The sequence below is a fragment of the Eublepharis macularius genome, chromosome 17, assembly GCF_028583425.1.
Source record: "Eublepharis macularius isolate TG4126 chromosome 17, MPM_Emac_v1.0, whole genome shotgun sequence".
In the NCBI taxonomy this organism is placed as follows: Eukaryota; Metazoa; Chordata; class Lepidosauria; order Squamata; family Eublepharidae; genus Eublepharis; species Eublepharis macularius.
In genome coordinates this window covers 2924643-2944782 of record NC_072806.1, presented here as the reverse complement: position 1 = coordinate 2944782, position 20140 = coordinate 2924643, and the positions used below count along the sequence as shown (strand labels likewise).

Sequence of the window (20140 nt, the reverse complement as noted above, 5' to 3'; positions counted from 1 at the left end):
CAAGGGAGAAGAAGGGTAATTTTTAAAATATACAGAGGAAGAGGACGGAGAGAATGAGAATAAAACCAACACTGTAGTGGCAGATGCTGAGGAACACTGTGTTCACACAATGGGCAAGCTTGCCAAATGGAGAGCCGTTCTTATCTCAGCAGGGACATTTGCAGGTACTCAGTGTGTATGCTGGCATGGTCATATTTTGATGCTCAGCTTCATTCCCCTCACCACATCTTCCACAATTACACCGGAGACCACTGATAGTTCACAACTGCGGCCAAGATTATTTGCTGCTAAGACTTTTTAGCAAAACCTCCATGGCAGTGACAAAGCAGGCTCCAGTTTGGGGTCAGCATTTCCCACATGACATGGTAGCAAGCCCAGGTTTGCCTTAAAACCACTCACTCAAAAGGAAGCTAGGGCCTGTCTCAGATCCTTGAGTGTGTCTTTATAAGGGACCTGCTGGCAGACCATGATTGTTTTGTTCACAATTCCAGGTGTCAAACAAGAGTACGAAGCTGCCTCATACACAGCGATACTGGTGGCCCAACAAACTCAGTATTATCTACTCTGACAGCAAAGGACAAGGTCTCAGGTGGAAAAAGATCTTCACTAGCACCTGCTAGTTTAGAACCTTTAACCAGAGTTACCAAGCATTGAACCCGGGATTGTTTACACCCCAAGCCACAGTCCCTCCCTAAACTTATCTTAGATATGTACCTAATACACCCCATGTATGAGAAGGCTCTTAATAACCAAGCAGAGCATTTTTAGATGTTTCCACATCTCCACTCCTGAATGCCTTCCTTCTCCACTGTTTTGTAAATACTCCCAGGAAGAGAGAGTAGCTGGTACACTCCCTCTTTGGGCACAACTTGCTATTCCCTTATGGACTCAATGGCTCTCAGGAATTTTTAAACAGGTGTATTTGGGAGACAGCGGTGGGGGGAAAGGGGCAAAAGAACGGTTAGTTACTGGCTTCTTTTTGTCAATAGGATTAACTTAAATTTTCATCTAATCTATCTATCTATCTATCTATCTGTCTGTCTGTCTGTCTGTCTGTCTGTCTGTCTATCTATCTATCTATCTATCTATCTATCTATCTATCTATCTTAGGTATTAGAACAGGGTTACCGGATCAAGAGAACAGAGTATTTCCCTACTCCAGACCTATCTGCATTGATTCAGGGGATTAAGAGTGCAGCAGAACAGTGGGAGATCTGTATTTGGCAAGCAGTGAGTTTTGTTGGATGGTCCACATGGGATAGAATTGGCAGATGAATCTTGAATTTAGAAACAAATTCTTCATATAACCATATGGGTGACATTCATCCTCTTGTTGAAATTTTGGGAGTGCGCCTCTTTCAGCATATTTGGCTCTACAACTTTCTGTGTTTGCCCAGGCCAACAATGGAGCTCAACATTCAGCATCCAAAGAACTCTGCTTTTATTTATCTTTAACAGCAGCTTCTCACCTTTAAGGAAAAGATCCTGAACAAGAAATCAGGGAAGTTGTGTGAAGGCTGGACATGACTTCCAGTGGGTGATTCAAAGGCACACAAAACCTTTGCAGCTAATGAAAAGAAAATAAGTAAATGCTCTTCATACGTATAAATGAATTAGGGCGCCAGGCTTCAGCCAGTTTTATCGGGAAGTCGATTAACTGTAAACTTAACCGGCCGGGGAGGCAATTTTAATAAAGGTTTCAAATTAAGGCTCGTTTATTTTAGGCTGTTTCAATTCTGGCATTTTAGTATACAAGACTTTTTAAGAGCGGCTCAAGATGGCCCATCAAGGGCAGCATTTATTTGATTCACTTAAATATCCATCAATATTTCAAAAAGTCACTTATATTGAAGCTTTGTTAATGTGAACATTTATTGGGATTTAAATAGATTTCCTCGGCACAAAGCACAGCTTTTAACCAGGGCAAAATATAGGGCAAACATACCCCCAAGAAGCCCAGCACAATCTCTCCACCCCACCCTGAGAAAAACAAACACCGCCATCTATCCGCTTCCTTAATTCACACACAACAAGGAAGAGCTTCACCTTCCCAAAAGACAAGCTCAGATGCTGTCTACAAAAGCTCATCGCTCAAACATACCATTTAGGCCTAGTGCTCATGGATGCGATAAACCCGAACGAATTCTCAACTGAACGATTTAAGAGAACTGTACCAAAGCCAGAGTTTCGTCCAGGACCATTGTGGGACCACTTGGAGTGCACTGTTGGGCAGGGATTAGAAGTTTATAACCTTTGCTGACCCTTGGGGCTGGAGTTGGCCAAAAATTCAATTGTGAAATCCATGGGTGTTGCTGTACCTCCCCGTTCCGGGGGTTGTTCTGCACCTCCGCAGCAGTCCCACCATCGACCATCTCCTATGAGGGCTCCTATCCTTCAACCGAACCAATGGTTTTCAAACTGTACCTCAGGGAAGCAACGGTGAGCACTCATTGGTAAAAGACAGCTTGCCCATTAGATCTCCAGCAAAGAGGACGAGGTGGGTCCTGGTCTCACTCTGGTTTGTGTAGGTGTTCATCTAGCACACCGAGAGTCCGCCCTAGAGTTGCCAGCTCCAAGTTGGGAAATTCCTGGAGATTTGGGGGTGGAGCCTGGAGAGGGCAGGGTTTGGGGAGGGGAAGGACCTCAGCAAGGCATAATGCCAGAGAGTCCACCTTCAAAACCGGCCATTTTCTCTGTTGGCTTGAGATCAGTTGTAATTTGAAGAGCTCTCCAGCTGCCACCTGAAGGCTGGCAACCCTAGCTCACAGCCTGCTCCAGAAGCCTTGATGCAGTCGCTCAGGGACAGTCATGCAAATGTTCTCTGGCAAAGACATCAACGTGGAATGCGTTCCCTGAAGGGGGGCCATTTGAAAACGATGGCCCTGCTGTGTCAAAGTATGTCGGAGGTGTGCAACGCTTCATGTGCAGCATCCCAGAGGACAACGGGGCGGGGAGGGAGATTTGGGGCTTTATTCCTTGATTTTAAATTGTACGCTTTAACTATGGAATTGTAAGCCGCTTTGAGCCACGAGGAAAAGTGGGATAAAAATATTTTTGTAAATAAAATGTGTGCCACAACCTGCCCCTTTCACCAGGGCTGATTTCTAACATGGGGGAGGACATGCGGTCACACCCCCAACTCTCCCTTCTGACTTACAGTGCTTGTGTATGAGGGCTGAAGGACAAGCCGCTTAAGACCTAGCCATACACTGGCCTGACGCTACTGCCTTTTGGGATGGAGGGGCCTATTTCCCCTCAGAGCTTGAATTTGGCCCAAGGGAAAACAGGGCTGCACCTGCCTGTAACTGTTGCACATCGAATGTTCGTCTGTGCCAGACCATATGGGAACTGTGCAAGCGCAGGCCAGCATGCGCAGTTCTCATGTGAGACTGCATAGAAGACACGACGATGGAAACAGGGTTGCACCTACCTGTAACTGTTGTTCATTGAGTGTTCTTCTGTGCAGGTACATATGGGAACTGTGCATGCGCAGGATGGCCTGTGCATGCGCAGTTCCCATGTGGAACTGCACAGAAGACACGACCATGAACCCAGTTTGCCAATTCCTCTCCTCAGGCCAGCTGTGTAACACGGGGGGCAAATGGAAACAGGATCTTCCAGGAGACCCCACCCTCACCATGGCACCAATGACATGGTTGCATCAAGAAGCATTGGGCCACAGAAAGGGAGATGTACCATTGCTACAGCTTTTCCTGCACTTAAAAATCTAATCTTAACAGGGCTCTTCATAGGAATTTAAAGCTTCGGAGCCTTAATGGAAAGGGGAGGAGTTCATGTTATACTTGTAGCATGCTGTAAGCCACTTTGAGCGGAAGATAAATCTATCAACAGCCAGTCTGGATCAGGCCACTTCATCTAGTGCAGCATCTTGTTTCCAACAAAGGGACGCTCAGATGCACTTGTGTCACTCAGAGCAGACCACGGGAATGACAGTGTCCTCTTCATGTATCCCCCTAATCTAATTAAGAAGGTCAAATCACACTTTGTTCCCACTGCTTAGTGTGCATGCATGAGATACGGTAGAGCATGTATACGAAGGCAGAACAGGACAATAGATCCACAGGAATTAGCCGTGTTAGTCTGTAGTTGCAAAATAGTAAAAAGTCCAGTAGCACCTTTAAGACTAACCAACTTTATTGAGACATAAGCTTTCGAGAACCACAGCTCTCTTCATCAGATGTACGACGCATTTGACGAAGAGAGCTCTGGTTCTCAAAAGCTTATGCTTCAATAGAACAGGATAAGAGGCCTTACTAAGGCAGACCAAGGGTCTGCCTAGTCCATGTTTCCACATATTTGGGAGGAAACTCACAAGGCAAGGCATCAAGGCAATACTCCTTCTCTGCTTCTGCCCCAGAGGCAACTGGTTTCCATAGGTACAACCACCTCCAAACAAAAGTTATAATTGCTGACCGCATTAAAAGCCCTCCCTCTGGCCAGGAGGGCTTTTACGGGGTTCTGGCTCCCTCCCTCCGGAATGCATTAAAATGGGGACTCACTCTCTCTGGGATTTGGTGAAACGATGGAGGGCCTGCAGAGATGTGTCATCTGGCATTTGGAGGGTAATTCCGGTATTTTTATTGGCTTGACTCCATATGATGGATTTACTACAGACGATGGGCATGAGTTTGCTTTAGTGATGGTGCCGTTCTTTTAGACGTATGGGTTTTAATGTTTGTATTCTACTGTATTGCTGGGTTTTATTGTTTGTATTCCTATTTCAATATTGTACTACCAATTTTAAAGTTTGTAATTTATAATATTTTAACAGTGTTTTTATAGGTATGCTGTAAACCGCCTTGAGCACTAAATATGGTGGAGGGAGGGTATGTAAGTTATATAAAATAAAATGCCTATGCTCCATGCATTTGTTTCAACAGTTTGCAAAGCTCTCTCAGCCAGTGTTAATCACTACAACACAATGTGGCAGTGGATCTTGTGACAGTGGAAACATTACAATGCTGCCCACACAGCCCACGGCCTTCTTCCCACCTGCACCGCCAAGGAGAGGCACTGCTCTCTCCCCCTTTAGCTAAGCCCCAGAGCGAGGGAGTCAAGTGTTCTGCCAGGGCGTGGGGGACTTAGCATCTGCTGGGTGTGAACAGCATGAGAGGAAGGTGCTAATTTTTCAACTGAAAGCCAAAATGTCTAATGCCAGAGCAGCCCACAGCTTACGCCCACATGGCTTGTTGTGGTAATGCACAAGGTGGGAGGTATCGGGGTGGGTGTGTGCTTCAGAAAAAATGCAGGGTTCAGCCAGCTACACCCACTGAATTGCATTTGCCTCAAGCAAATTTCAAGCATTGTGAATTGAAAGCTGAAGTTTGCAAGTTACGGGCCATTTCTTGTTGTGGGAAATCTGCGTTGGTATGGCTGCATTTGCAAGCCAAAGCCCCATCGGTTAAGATCTGGGGTAACTACCTTACAGGGCAAACCTTAAAGTTGCTACCTGTGTTGGCACTTGACGCCTAAAAGATTGTCTACAATGTCATCCTCTTGCTCTCCCGTGTTGGAAGGGTTGCAATGAGGTAGGATCCTTCTCTCATTGTTGGTGGGGTTGTTCACGGATAGCCACATTTTGGAAAGAAATATTGGAAGTAATAAAACAGATAACAAATTACGATATTCCATTATCACCTTCAATTATATTTTTAGACCAATGGAATATTCCACAGATCCCAAAAGCTATCAGGAATCTTATAGCAACATTTTTAGTTGCAGCGAAATCAGCGATAGCTTCAGTCTGGAATCTGAAGAAAGTGCCAACTAAAGAGATGTGGCTCTCTAAGATATGGGACCATTTCATCCTGGATAAAATTAATGATAATATTCTCAATGCTGAACGCTTTCCCGCCAGTTCCAATTTCTATGAGAAATGGTTCCCTTTTCTTGAATTTATAGACATGCACGATTTACATCCCAAAATAAGAATTGCTCAGATGTTGACTCAGTTTTCTGATATTTGGTAATATTATGTATGCTTTGTTTAAAAGTTATTGTAATGTTCATATTCTTCAAAACTTGTAAACTATTATTGATTAGTTGTTGTGTTACAGTTGATGTTCATTGTTGATTTCTATTTGTTGTATGTTATAAAGCCTAATTAAAAAGTAAATTAATAATTAAAAAAAAAGTCGCTACCTGTGAACGACAGAATGCCAGGGTGTAGTTGAAGATTAAAAGATTGAAAGCCAGTTTAGTGTAGTGGTTAAGAGCGCGGGACTCTAAGCTGGAGAGCCGGGTTTGATTCCCCACTCCTCCGCTTGAAGCCAGATGGGTGACCTTGGGCTAGTCACCGCTCTCTGGAGCTCTCTCAGCCCCACCCACCTGACTGGGTGTTTTGTTGTGGGGATAATAATGACATACTTTGTAAACTGCTGAGTGGGTGGTAAGTCATCCTGAAGGGCAGTATATAAATCGAATGTTATTATTATATTTTTATTAAAGGACAGTGTAAAAGAGTTAAATGGAAGAGTTTTCAGTTAGACATTTTGGACTGGGAAGTATGTAGGAAGCAGGGAGACCAAAAGCTCAAATTCATTTCCAAACATGACATGAAGTGTCTAGTTTGGTGATGAGGGGGGAGAAGAGAATATAAGCTGCAGTGGACTCAAGGGGTTGCTACACAGAGGTGGCAACTGATCATGACGGAAAGTGGTGGACCGAGGGGCGGGGGTCAGTTGAGTGTAACAATAATGGTTGTGTACCATAACAGCCACCATACTGAGAACAAAAGTGGCCAACTTGAAATATGGAACCCAGGTCTGCCTTCTCTCATTCTCCATTCCCTTCTCATAAATAAAAAAGAAAATAGTCGAGGTGATCTTAATTAGCCGAAGTGATCTTAATTTATGGTGCAGCCTGGTTGAAGAGCAACAGGCTGCAGAAACTACCTTTGCTATGTGTGGACCCCAGACTTTTCTGCTTTCAAAATCTTTCAAAGATTCACTAGCACACCACCAGTGAACTCTACAAAGTCTTCTTCAAGGAAAGCTGAGGATAAAGAGGAACTAGAATTGTGATGGGACACTGGAATTTGTTGTTTAACACTGGGTGATAATGGTGGAAAGTGCCATCCAGTCTCAGCTGACTGACAGCAACTCCGTAGGGTTTCCAAGGCAAGAGACGAATAAAGGTGGTTTGCCATTGTCTGCCTCTGAGTAGCAACTCTGGACGTCCTTGGTACCTTCCTATCTAAGTACAAGCCAGGGCTGACCCTGCTTAGCTTCCGAGACCTGAGGACATTGGGCTAGCCTGGGCCATCCAGGTCAGAACTTCATACTGGGAAGTGGCGGTCAGATTTGCTTTCCTAAGCATTGCTCAGGCAGACTTCCAACTGCCAAGGGTTTGGGGGAGAGGAAGAAGAGGCTCACTGGCCAAGATTATCAAGGGATCAGGAAGAGCTTCTCAAAAAAATGGGGCATAACTGGGCACAAAATTGTACTTTCCCATTTGTTACCATGAAGTCATAAGAAAATATGAAGTGGTTGAAAACCAAATGCAACAGAAAGAAAAAAACTGGGAAGAGAAAGATAAGAATTTTACTGGACCATCTGCCAGCCTTATTTAGAACACAGAATGCAGACTAAAAGCAAAGACTGAGAAGTGCCCCGATGACTTCTTGGAAGTTTTGTGCAAAAGTAACATCACATAAATGTCACTGCTTTGAAACTGAAGTTCTCATTTAACTCTGAAATCACTTGCTTAGAAGCCTGGGCCTCTGTCTGATTTAGCTTGGTTCTTATGCTTAGGAACATGAATGCATAATTAAAATTATTTAAAATGAATTTTGTTCTCTCTTAATATGCTAAGCAACCATTAAGTTTTATATGTTTGAATGGACTGAAGGAATTCGAATTTTAAAAAATTAACTAGACCAGAAGGGAGGAAGATGAAGCAAAGAAAGGCGTCAGGAAAAGTACAGCCTCTTTGCGAATGTTTTGGTTATTCTGAGCTTGCTCCTGTTCTCTAATAAAAGGTTTTTTTCACAGATTACTGTTTTCAGGTTCCTGTGTTAAAATTGCCACTACAGAAGCACCCCCAGTTTAACTCGCCAGCTCGCTCTATCTTTTCATACACTTTCTAGCAAAGGCAACTTCAGAGAACTGATTCAAACCACAGTGAAACAAATTCTACTGTCCCCTAAATCCAGGCCTCTCCATCGCATAGCCTTTTGAATGCAAGAGCACAAAACTGGTTGACAAGTTTATGTTGGTACTTAAACCTCTAAACACACACACACACACCGCCACCGAACTCCCCTCTCAGTAGACAGCTCTCCTACAGTACAGAATAAAGGGCCAAACCTCTGAACATTTTCTAGTCTTCATGCCCGAAAAATGAAAGGAGGGGAAGACACTTTGGAATGAACGTCTGGATTTTTTTGCCACTGGCAAGCAGATTGCTTCAAGGACCACAAGGTGCCTATGACTAAAATCCTTTTGTAGTCCCTCCCTGAATGTAACCAAGCCTAATTACGTACAGACATGCTCCCAGGTTCGGGGGGGGGGGGGGGGTGTCAGACTTTGGTACCTTTGCTCTCGAGTCAACACTCACACCTGTAAAGACTATTTTCCAAACATTCTATCACACTCTGGTGTTAACCAAAGCCTGATCATACATGAAGTGGTAAAATGGACAGCACCTACTTTATACTGTAGGCAGAGGATGCTAATTTGCAAAAGCAAAATTCAGGGCCAGTTGCACCTTAAAAGACTAGATTTCCGGAGTATGAGATTGGGAGAGTCAAAGCTTCCTTCTTCAGATGTGATGACTTCAGAAATGGAGCTTTGATTCTCAAAAGCTCATACCCTGGAAATCTAGTTGGTCAAGGTGCCATTGGACCTGAATCCTGCTCTTCTCTTACAGACCAACACAGCTACCCACCTGAAACTATCTTCATGGAAGGCGCCACATTCAGCCAGCTGAAGTGGAAATCCATCAACCTTACGAAATATTTGGTTTCTGACGAAGCGGCTCTCAAAAGCTCATGCCCTGGAAATCTAGTTGGTCTTCAGGGTGTAACTGGGCCTGACTCTTGGCTCTTCTATGAGAAACCAACATGGCTGCCTATCTGAAACTAATTTGGAAAGAGCAGAAGCTCGATGCCTGTTGTGCTTTCTTTTTTTCCCTGTGGAGTTTTGTATAAATTCAAAGCTGGGATTCACCAACTTCTGTCTAAACTAGCATGTTTCATTCTCCCACTTCTGCATTTACCACCTCACTTCTCTGCATGTTTGAAACAAAACACCAGGATCCAGGGTGAGGTAAAGAAGGTTCATACAAACAACTCTGAGCTCCTTGATAAAAGGGATAGAAATGTAATGCACCAATAGGAGCAAATGCTATTCTCAGTGGCTGGGGTCACCACCGTCGAGGAGGAAAGCGATTCGGCGATTTATGGAGAAAGGGAGCTGCATTTTTTGCAACGAGGGGCCGTTGGCCCTCCAGCCCTGAAATAAGTTATGTCCAATTTCCTCCTACGGAGACCCCACCTACAAAAATGCCAAGAGCATGCGCCCATTTCTTTACGGAACCCTCGGGGCCCCGGATATATGCAAGTTCTCCATCCATACGTTCCTTGTCAACTAGAATGGCAGACGTCTTGCTAGGGTACAACCCAGATTTCAAAAATAATGAACGTAAAAGTGATTTATGCAAAAAAGCAGATTAGGTCAGCATGGGGAGGGCAGTTCCTGATGAGGAGTTTGTGCTCCCAATTGGGGTCCTCTGTATTTTTAAGACCCCCAAGGACAGTGCAACCTGACTGTGCCAGGAAGGAAAACCTAAGCAAGGTGTGTGCGGTTGCAAGAATAGGCCAATCAGCTCCCACCATTGGAAAGCTGGCACATCCTATCAAGGCACTTGCTTTCAGAGGGCACCGCAGAGTTTAGACAGGCGCAATGAAGGAGGTCTCCTGGGCACAACTCCTCCTGTGTCCTTTATATGAAATCTACACACCCAACTACTATTGCCAAAAAGAAGCCTGTGTAATGCTGGGCCGTGGTGCTGCAAAACTGCTGTCCGTCTACATTCTCTCATGAAAAGGCCGAGTAAAAGCACGGCAGTTCATTTCACCAATTCCTCTGTAAGCCTGTGGCTCTTGTCTTTTGGTGGGCTGAGTTATAGTTTAGCATTGTTTTATTTTAACTTATTATTTTTGACTTTTATTCTGCCCTCCCCACAAAAGCAGACCCAGGGCGGACTACATCAAGTAATAAGCGCTTTTGAAAACTTGCTAGGAGTAAATGTTTTAAATATACAAAATTCTGAACCAGATACCAAGCGCTGTGTTTGCGTGGAAGATCCAGGCTCGGAGGGTTCTTAGTGTCAAAAATCTCCTCCCAGCACTAATAGAGGAAGGAATGGGGTCATTTGCTCAACACCATGAACCGCATGAGCTGAGGTCCAAAAGCAAAATCCTCTTGCCACGAGTTGAGCTGGACGCATGCCAGAAAAGGAGTGCTGTGGTGGCCGCCATGACTTTGGAATTTGCTTGAGAGGCCAGCCCAATCCGTTTCTTTTTTTTAAGAGGGTAGCTTTTAGGGTTATAAATTGTTAGTTTATGTAAGTTACCTACGTTTAAATGCCTTTAATTTTGTATTAATTTTACTTGCCTTGTGAACCTGTAGGTCAAAATGCAGGTACAAACGGCACAGGTATGATTAGGGAAGTCCTCAATTCTAACCCTGCTATAGCAATAGATTCAGGAGGTAGAGACATGCAATAATTTCTCTCTCAGCTCCTTCTATAGCTTGGTGCTGCTGCTTTACCTTACAGGGCTGCAGAAAAGATGACAAGCCAACATACGGGAAATGTATCGAACACCTGAAAATGTTGCATAAATGTTAACTATTATTCATAATGGATTGTTACTGGTTCAGAACAAGCACAGAGTGAAGTGGATCAGGCCAAATGGGAAGAGGATTCTGTAGTTCCATAGTTACCCATTTAAATTAGTTTACTTACATTGCAAACTATGCTGTATTTTTATGCTGTTGATAGCGTGGAGTTAAGAGCAGCTCCACTGGGATCAGACCAGTGGTCCATCTAGTCCTGCAGCCTATTTCATACAAGCACAGTACAGACACACATACCCACGTTCAGTCTCAGCATGGGGAGGGACAGCAGATACTGCTGTCCCTGGCCACATCCACAGGGGTGCTTGAGAGGTCTGCAAGGATGAACATGCAGAGAAGCGTCCCATGTGTCTGCCCCCTCCCTGTGACAAGCAATGCTGTTTTTAGACCGTTGCTGGCCACAGGGAGAGGCTATCCATGCAAGAACTTCCTCTACGTTTGCTCCACGCAGACAACTCAGGGGTCGCATAGAAGGGGGCCAAAGCACTCGTGCCCATTCTCCCTTCCCGCATGTTGAGTCAGCACATGAATAGGATGTCTGTACCAGGCTAGTGTTGCAAGCCAGTGGCCCCGGAGAGCCAACAATTAGGGCACAGAGGTCATGGCTGTCCCAATGTCACTTCCTAGCAGCAGAACTGAGGTTCCCTTCAGCCATCATGACTAGAAGACATTGATGAACCTATCCTCCATAAACCTAATTCCCTTTTAAAGCGGTCTATGCTAATGGATATCACAACATCCACTGGCAGTGATTTTTTCCTCTTTCCTAATCATCCCAGCCTCGAGTTTGCATTTTTCACTGTTAATGCGTAATAAGTTGACATTTTCATCAAGCTATCCATTATAACCTCGAGGTAAGTACCTGTTGACCATGCGTTTGTCAGTCTCTGCTACCTTGTCTACATATTGTTGCTGCCACACTATCACCGGCTTGTCAACTATTTTAATCAAACTGACATCCACCTAGAAAATTTCTATTTCTGCTAACACAAGCATCTTTTCATATTGCAATTGGTTATATCGAAGAATCCAACTATTTTTGAAGGGGTTAACCATTCTAAGTTAAAGGATTGGGGTTTGGTGAGAAGGTGAAAAATGTAACATCTTGGAAAAAATCTCACTGCAAAACGTGTGTCCTGCCTATTTTAATATTGCACAGGTGCCTTATGGTCCCATTTACAGAAGACAGCTGCTAGCCAAATAGAACACGTGGCTCTTCCAGTCGACTGAAAAATCCAAGTTCCTGGACCATGAGAGATGCAAGAAGTTCCAACTATTTGCAATTTAAAATCTATTATTTTAAAAAGTGCTTGCTGAATATATAGTATTTTTAGAAATTCTACACATCATTTGTTTTATGGTTAAACACCACTAGAAAGGTAAAATTTGCTTAAAGTTCTCCCAACACATTATTTTCTAATTCAGAGTGGGAGGAAAGATGATGTCTAGTTCATTAGGTAAAAGGTGGAATTGTAACAGACACAGGTCTATTACTGATGTACTGAGGCTTGTCCAATATTAAAATCTGTCCAATATTGACATATTATGGTGGCAGGAAGATCTACAAAAGTTCCTATGTTTGGGATCAAGTTTCTAACACTGGCATGCAGTGCTGGGACCTAGAGAGTCAGGGGCAGGTACAGCTGCCCGGGCTTAAGGGATTCATTGCGTTCACAAGTCCCAAACTGCGGACTTATGCCAACTGCAGTCATCTTAACAAAAATGGAATTCAGTAGATCCATTAAATATTTTGCAGAGTCATTAAAATTGGTGGGGGTTGGTTTTAACCGCCAGAGTTGAGGTGCATTTTGATGCATTTTGTTGCTGATGTGCTACTATATTTAAGAAAAGAAAGTATTAAAGGGGTAGTGAGGTTTATTAAATTGTACATTCTCATATATAGCATCCTGAAAAGCCATATACTGGCATTTTGGCCATGGGCAAGCGCACTTTAAATTTAGTCTGTAGAGTAACTGCTGACAGTTTTAATCAGACGACAGCCCTGAGCAGAAAATGCAAACTCCAAGGGCTATATGCCCACAGTACCAGATGAGATACGTACTAATTTTCCAAGAATAGGTTAACTGCCAAGTCTGATGACAGATAACTGCAAGAGCAGCAGCTTAAGAATTATTTGCAACAGTCAGTTGATGTGATCCAGCAGCCAGAGCAGTCAGATGAAACAATGGTGCAAATTGATCCTAGCACAAGTCATTCCTTTTCACCAAGAAGACTCACTTCTATGGGGGAGTCTGGTTATTTGCAAAGTGGTCTGTCATGGATTTGGGCTCCTACTGAATTCTAGGCCTCTGCCTATTTCCCCCCCCCTTTTCCCTCGTGTGTGTGTAGAACACACACACTGGATCTCACCCACCTCACACTGGGTGTTTTGTTGTGGGGATAATAATCACATACTTTGTAAACCGCTGAGTAGGCATTAAGCTGTCCTGAAGGGCAGTATATAAATCGAATGTTATTTTGCTGTTCATCTGGTTTTTAAATGTAATTTGCAGCCTTCTGGTTTTTAAATGTAATTTCCTTAACTTAACTTTGGTAAAAATGTGCTTCCTAGTCTTCCAATATATGACACTTCCTCAGAGTCAAACCCACTGACTCATCTATCATCATTCCATTTTCCTACACGGACCACCTGGTTTGCCACTCTTCCATTTTATCCTAACAATCCTATGAGTCAGTTCAGTTGAATGAGGGCGAGTGGCCCGAACTGAGCATTAGTTTCCTCCAAACCTAGTCCAGTACTCTAACCACTATACTACCTTTGCTCTCTAGCTGGTCCAGTACTGCTAGTACAACTAGTGGGATCTTCTCCAAGGAAAGGGGCTTTCCTGTGAACTTTTAGTGGAAGATGTCAAGGATTCAACACAAGATGTTGTGCATGCAAGCCATGTTGTCTACAACTCAACTATGGCTACCCACCATCCTCCCAGCACTTCTATGGAGGGAGCCATCTATGTTTCCAAGTATCCTAAAGGGGGAATGAATATGGGAACCCTGCATTTATGAGTATGCATTATGCATACAAGTCATTACAGTCCAGCAGCTCTTCCATTTTTCACCTCTCCCCCCCCCCCGCCCCCATTATCTTCGCCCACATCTTCTTTCCCCACCACTTTCCCACTGAGCGGAAGGGAAAAGGAAGAAAAAGGAATGTTTCCCACACCCCTTGCCATTCTAAGCAGCTTTTTACCTTGGCTTCCTGGCGTTCATCACTGTAGACCTTCCTGCCTGGTCGGGATGGCTGCTTCCTTGACTGGAGTAGTAGGGAGGGGAAGGGAGATGGGGTGACCAAAGCCTTCCAAGCCAATCTCCAGTGTGCCTAGCTTGCATGCTGCACTAGAGGGGAAATACTTGTGGCGGCAAAACATGGGCCTTCATGTCCCCACGTACCACTGATGTGTTGATTCCAAGTTGAAACAAAGGAAGAAGCTGCTGCTTCAGACATTGAAGGCTGAAGTAGAAGCCCTCATGTACCTGAAAGCATGCCAAACTGGGGAGCAGGACCAATTAGCTACGGCTTCTGGAGGATGACTCCCATATCCATGCTTCTTTTGAGACAGCCAGGCCATCCATCGGCAGGCTTAACTATCAAGAGCTTCCTTTTCCCCAGGGTTGTCCTTCTGTCCTTTTGCAGGCCCTAGCAGCTGTTTTATCAGCACCAAAAATCCCCCCTCCCCCACCCAAAAACCCTTTGGCCCAAGGTCTGCCTTGTGCCTGACCACTCTAGGACTGGTAAATACAGTCAGTTTTGGATACCCATTGCCCTCAGTTGCAATTCAGCCCAGAACCAAAAAGAACAGCCAGTCCCTCTGCATAGCATTTCAGGGTGTGAGGAAAGTATTTTCCCAGCTTTGCAAGGAAGGGTGGGTGACTGCAGCACAAAACACTAGTGGCAACAGAACTAGTTCTTTCTGTCCTGCAGGTCTGAATTTAAAAGTGGGGACAGGAGGACTAACATTTTTTGCTAGGTTCACAGTACACTAACAGGCAAGCCAATGCCCAAATGGACGTTCCAAGTGCCCCAGAAAAATTCCAAATATTCCGTTTAAAGTGACCCACTGATCAGGAGAACTGTGCGAGGGAGTCTTTTTCCCTGGCGCTCCTAAGGCCTTGTTCTCACTGAGGTAGTCAAGCAACGCTTGGGCTTCAAACTACAGTTGGGGACTCACAACTAGATGCTGCTGCTTACAGAAAACTGGCTGTACACAAAAGATCAGTCTGTCAAGGTGAGAGGGTCAAGCTTAGCCTTTATGCAGCCATGTTTTCAGTGTACAGGAACCTTTTTCTTGGAGAGTGGGGGGAGAAAAAGCAGAAGTATTTAATAGTTTAGAAAATATATTTACACGCTAGCTTTCTTTGTAAAAAAGGAAGGTTAAGGCTGCTAACAGCTACATTCTGGTTAAAGAAGGCCTTGCCTTCCCTCTTCTGCAGAGCAAGCACCTGGCCACTGCTTATGCCAAGGGAAGGGAAGGGCCAGGTGGCAACTGGCCAGGGAGCCTGAGTCTCTTCCCATCTCCTTCTGCAGGATGGCAGGCCACCGGTGGAGCCACAGTCTGAAGTAATACATCCCAGGCACAGGTTGGCCACCTCAGGGAGAGCTGGGTTTGCAAGGCAGTCAGGGGCAGGGGCAGGCAAGTTTCTAAGGGCAACGAGTTCCAGGTTGTCCCCCTCCATTCCTGACATAACAGAAAGTCCCAGTGATGGGCAAAAGCCCTGCAGAAATAAACCAACACCCATGTGTGCTGTACAAGCCCACAGAGCAGTATGTGGCGCAGTTACGGAGGGTCAAGAAGACTGCCACTACTAGGAGCTGTACGCTTTCAAGGTTTAATGTTTTCCCACCAGCAAAATACAAAACTGAAACTCTGCCCAGACAACCCAAGTCATAGTGAGCTGTGCAGTCGCGGCCTTCCAATGCCACACCCTTCATATCCAAACATCCCTTCACAGCCTAAACCAACTTGGGAGCCTGGTTCCATTGACCAGGGTTGCCGGGCTGTTACCTGTACTGACTTCTGTGGGCACCTGGTTATCCGTGTGCTCCCAGCACCAGAGTCTGGGACGAGCTTTACTCTCATTTTTATATTTAAAAAAACTACAATAATATTCCCACCCAGAGAGAGAACCACCTAATTCTGGATGGCATTTCCTTGTAAAATTGGACCCACTCCCCTAAGTGTATTCAACGACACCCATAATCTCTACTTCCCGTTCAACTCCCAGGAAAGGAAGCTGTAGGGGACCTCTGGCTGCCTGGTAGCCCTTGCTCCAAACTGCAAGGTCATGGGTTTTCCTATGCATATTCCTCTGCTGCTAACAGGCCATAGAGGGTCAAGTTTAAATTCCAGTTCTCGTTTGCTAAAAAAATTGTAATGTTATCCAGCATAAACTCGGAGCTGTGGACAATTTAAACTTCCAGTTTTTCCGTTTGCTTTGAGATCTAGGTAAGATAAGGCTGCATACTGGACCACGGTGCCTCTTCAAAAGGCGTTGGCACTCTTGTTACCAACTCCATGTTAACCTCAGAAAAAAGGAGTAGATAAGCAGGAATATACAGTAGGATTATATTCTGTACAAATTTACCAGACTTTAAATCCTGTGCCCAAACAATCTTTGGATCCTGAACATTAAAGATGCACTTGAGAGGACATCAAGTCTAGACCCTTAGCGGTGAGTAAGTGTGCTGACTCTTGGCAGCTCTGGTCTTCAAGGATGCATTTTTAGCTGCTCCAAATTGTGTGGTCAGAGCTAAGAGCACATTTCCCTTGTAGACACAACACCGGAGAGCCTAAGTTTTTAATCCTTACCTGCTTCCTTTCTTGATCTACATCGCACTTTGGGCCAATCCACAGCCCTGCCCACAGCAAAGAATGATCTTTGCACTGGCAAGAGATGGCACACTGGAATTATATGAAGGAAGGGGCCTGATGTACTCTGCTGTTTCTGAGGATGCATTTGCACCACCGTTTTACTGTGGCAACTAAAACAGAAAATGCCCCACACTCCACCATCACGGGGTTAGTCACTACCTCAAAGCATCCAGGGGCGAGATCTTAGAAGAAAGTCCAAGAAGGCAGGTGGAGGGAGGAGAAACAGAACACCGCTCTCTCTGTAGCATAAAGCAATGAGGGCTTTCATGGGTAGCAAATGTGCCTTTGAGAGGGACCAGCCAAGTTTCCCTGAAGGAACAGAGAGATGGAAGAGGCAGAAGGGTTCCTGGATGCCATAAGCTCAAAACCTAGAGAGCCTTGAAAGAAGGATACAGAAGCAGGCAGAACCTGGGAAAGCAAGAGCTAGGCCTGAGAACAGAGGCGGACATGGAAATGATGGGGCTTATGAAATAGAAGCAGGGAAATAAGCAGAAGAGAAAGCCAAAGAGATGAGAAAAAAGAAGGGGGGGTGAGATTAATACAGAGTAGAGGAATTGCCTACCAAACTGAAATCATGAGCCAAACCAGCAGTGATTTCATTATTACAGGGCAATTACGGTGGAGTTGCCAGCTTGGGAGCGATCCAGTGCAGTTACGCAGAGTATGGAAATGCAAATGCATCCTGAGAAAGGAACGTTAGTCTGCCCTTTCTGACGCATGCACCACTACTCAATGGAGGGGAAGCAATTAATGGGAGCATCAAGAGCCCTTCCATCCTCTGACGCCCCTGCCTAGAATTGTAAAATACCAAGATCTTGCCACAGTCAAGTAGCAGCATGTTCCTTATGCAAATGGACGACAGACACCTTTGGCAAAGGTGAGCAGCAGCAGGGTTTTGAAAGGGACATTCTGCAGGGATACAGTTCTTTGTCTTTCTTAAGGAGATCACTGTACATCTGATCGTATGTCGTTTTGAAATCATAAACGTTTGGCTTGTCTGGAGCGGGTCCTGGCAGCTTCACATGAGTTCCAGTACCAAAGGATCGAACGCTGAAACCACGTTTGCTGAAAGACAAAAAAAAAAGGGAGGAGGGTGTTTAATCAGCCCGGATTCCGGATTTACATGTGTAAAAATGTCCCGTCCCCCCCGAAAGTACGTCAGTTTACAACATCTGTGGGAGGGATGGGAGCTTTACAGCTGTATGGCTAGGAAATGTAGCATACTGTACTTCACATCATACCAATGGCCATCTTCATTGGCTCCCACAGCTGTTTTTCATATCCATCTGAAAATGATTATATCCTAAGTCACAGATCCAGATGAGTTAGCCATGTTAGTCTGTAGTAGCAAAATAGTAAAGGGTCCAGTAGCACTTTTAAGACTAACCAACTTTATAGTAGCATAAGCTTTCGAGAGCTGTGGTTCTCGAAAGTTTATGCTACAATAAAGTTGCATCTGACAAAGAGAGCTGTGGTTCTCAAAATCTTATGCCACAATAAAGTTGGTTAGTGTGAAATTTGCTACTGGACTCTCCACCTAAACTCTGGTAAAAATATTAAATTCACTAACTATTCATCTTTAAAACTCCTAGGGGGCCTGGAATCAGGATCAGTCAAGGATCACCCAAGAGGTCTATAAACCTCCCAAGATTACTTTCTGAGGCTCTGTATTCCCCTAAACATCTGAAGCGAGACCAGGCTATCTCCAGTGGGGTCACCCCGTCCAAAGTGAGATCCTCCCAACTCCATCATTATCAAGGTTAAGAGACCAAAGTATTATCTTAAAATGTAGATTAAGTATAAAAACTCCACAACACTGATAAAATACATTCACTGAATGATCGGGGGATTTATTTCACAGATCCTGAAGATATGAGCCTGCTCCAATTATTCAGACCCAAATTCTAAAGCTTCTGCTTTTGCTGCCTAGCCCAACGTAATCAGCATGAAAAAGGAACCTTGACACACACACAGACACTTAAGAATTCTCTTTGGTAGTTTGCACAGAGAGCCAAGAAAATGGAAACAGCCAAGAATTTGTTTAGTTCCTCCTCTGGTTTTGTGAGCTGGCATCTCTTTAAATATTCTAATCACAGCTCTTTCAAAGGCTGGCAATTTAAAAACATTCGTCAATTACACTGTTAAGCAGGCAGTACTTCTGACCTTCAAAGACTCCATCTTCGAGTGCCTGAATTTGCCATTTCAGAACGCACGTGTCGTTTCAAAAAGACAGCTCTGCAATCTCAGAAAAAGTCAGCTGTGCAGTGAGTAAGTGGCACTATTTTTAGCTGCTTTGCTTCTTCCTCAGGAGGCAAATTAGACCATACTGGATTGCAAAAGTATGGCCACAGAACCCTTCCCCACTGCAGATCAGCAACAGCTTCTGAAAGATGGCAGGGAGAGCTGCTTGTTTAAACACTGGGCATTGTTTTTGATAGAACAGAAGCCTCTCAGTATTTTATCATTACGAAAGAGAACCAGAGAGCTCTCTACCAAAATATTGCTATAGCAATGCCGGAACTTGCCACTTCCCCAGGGAAAATGCTGCTTCTCAGCCAACAGCTCGCCAGACCCGCTTACTCAAGCCAGCTTGCAATACACAGGCAAGCTGATTTTTAAAAAATTGTTGAGCTGATCTGGCAGGCTCTATTCTAGGAAGGTGAAATAATCCAGCATTGGCACATTGGTCTGTGAAATGGCCCTCTTGAGGTCAGGAGAAGTGACAAGTCCACTCACTAGAAGGGCACTTTGCCAGCACCACCCACCTTGGTTCCCTTCCCTGTCCCCCACCGGCCAGGACCCAGTGGGTCAGTGAAATTAAAGCCCTGCAACAAAGCTAAGAATGACAGGCACGCAGGTATCATTGTTGGGAATCAAGTTCCACTGCTGGGGCTCTTGCCCTTTTTAAAAAGGTTGCTGCTGTTTAACGTTGTCAATAAGTACTGAAAAATAAAGGTATAAATATTTTAATGTCTTTCTTCGCTTCAGTCTGCAGGTGCTCAGCTGCAACTCTGCACAGAGAGAGCCTCAAAGGGGTGAATGGCAGAGGTCAGAACGGCTCCGGAAGATCCCTACTCGCCCCTCCCCGGCCTGAGAATGTCACTCTGGCACATGAATGTGGATCTGAATAAGGAACCTTTTCATTGCTGAGAAAACTAATGACCCAATGTGTGTCTGGAAACAACATACACACACAAGATCACACTATTTAACTCATTCCAGAATCAGAATCATTCACTAATGAAGGGAACCTCTGTAGTGGGGGTGCCATATTGATTGGGAACAAAAAAAAAAGCAAAGGTTGTTTAGGGGCAATGATCTTGTGTGTGCATCCTTAGACAGCTGAAACACAACCCACATGACTAGAGAGGA

The 20140-nt window shown here is 44.6% G+C and overlaps 1 protein-coding gene across 1 annotated transcript in view; it reads right to left on the bottom strand.

The window, feature by feature from the left end:
- Positions 1 to 20140, bottom strand: part of SSU72 (SSU72 homolog, RNA polymerase II CTD phosphatase) — a 48051-nt gene that overhangs the window by 10155 nt on the left and 17756 nt on the right. Inside the window, exon 2 of the mRNA XM_055001723.1 lies at positions 17690 to 17833. Coding sequence (XP_054857698.1) covers positions 17690 to 17833 — 144 coding nt within the window. The remainder of the gene's footprint in view (positions 1 to 17689; positions 17834 to 20140) is intronic.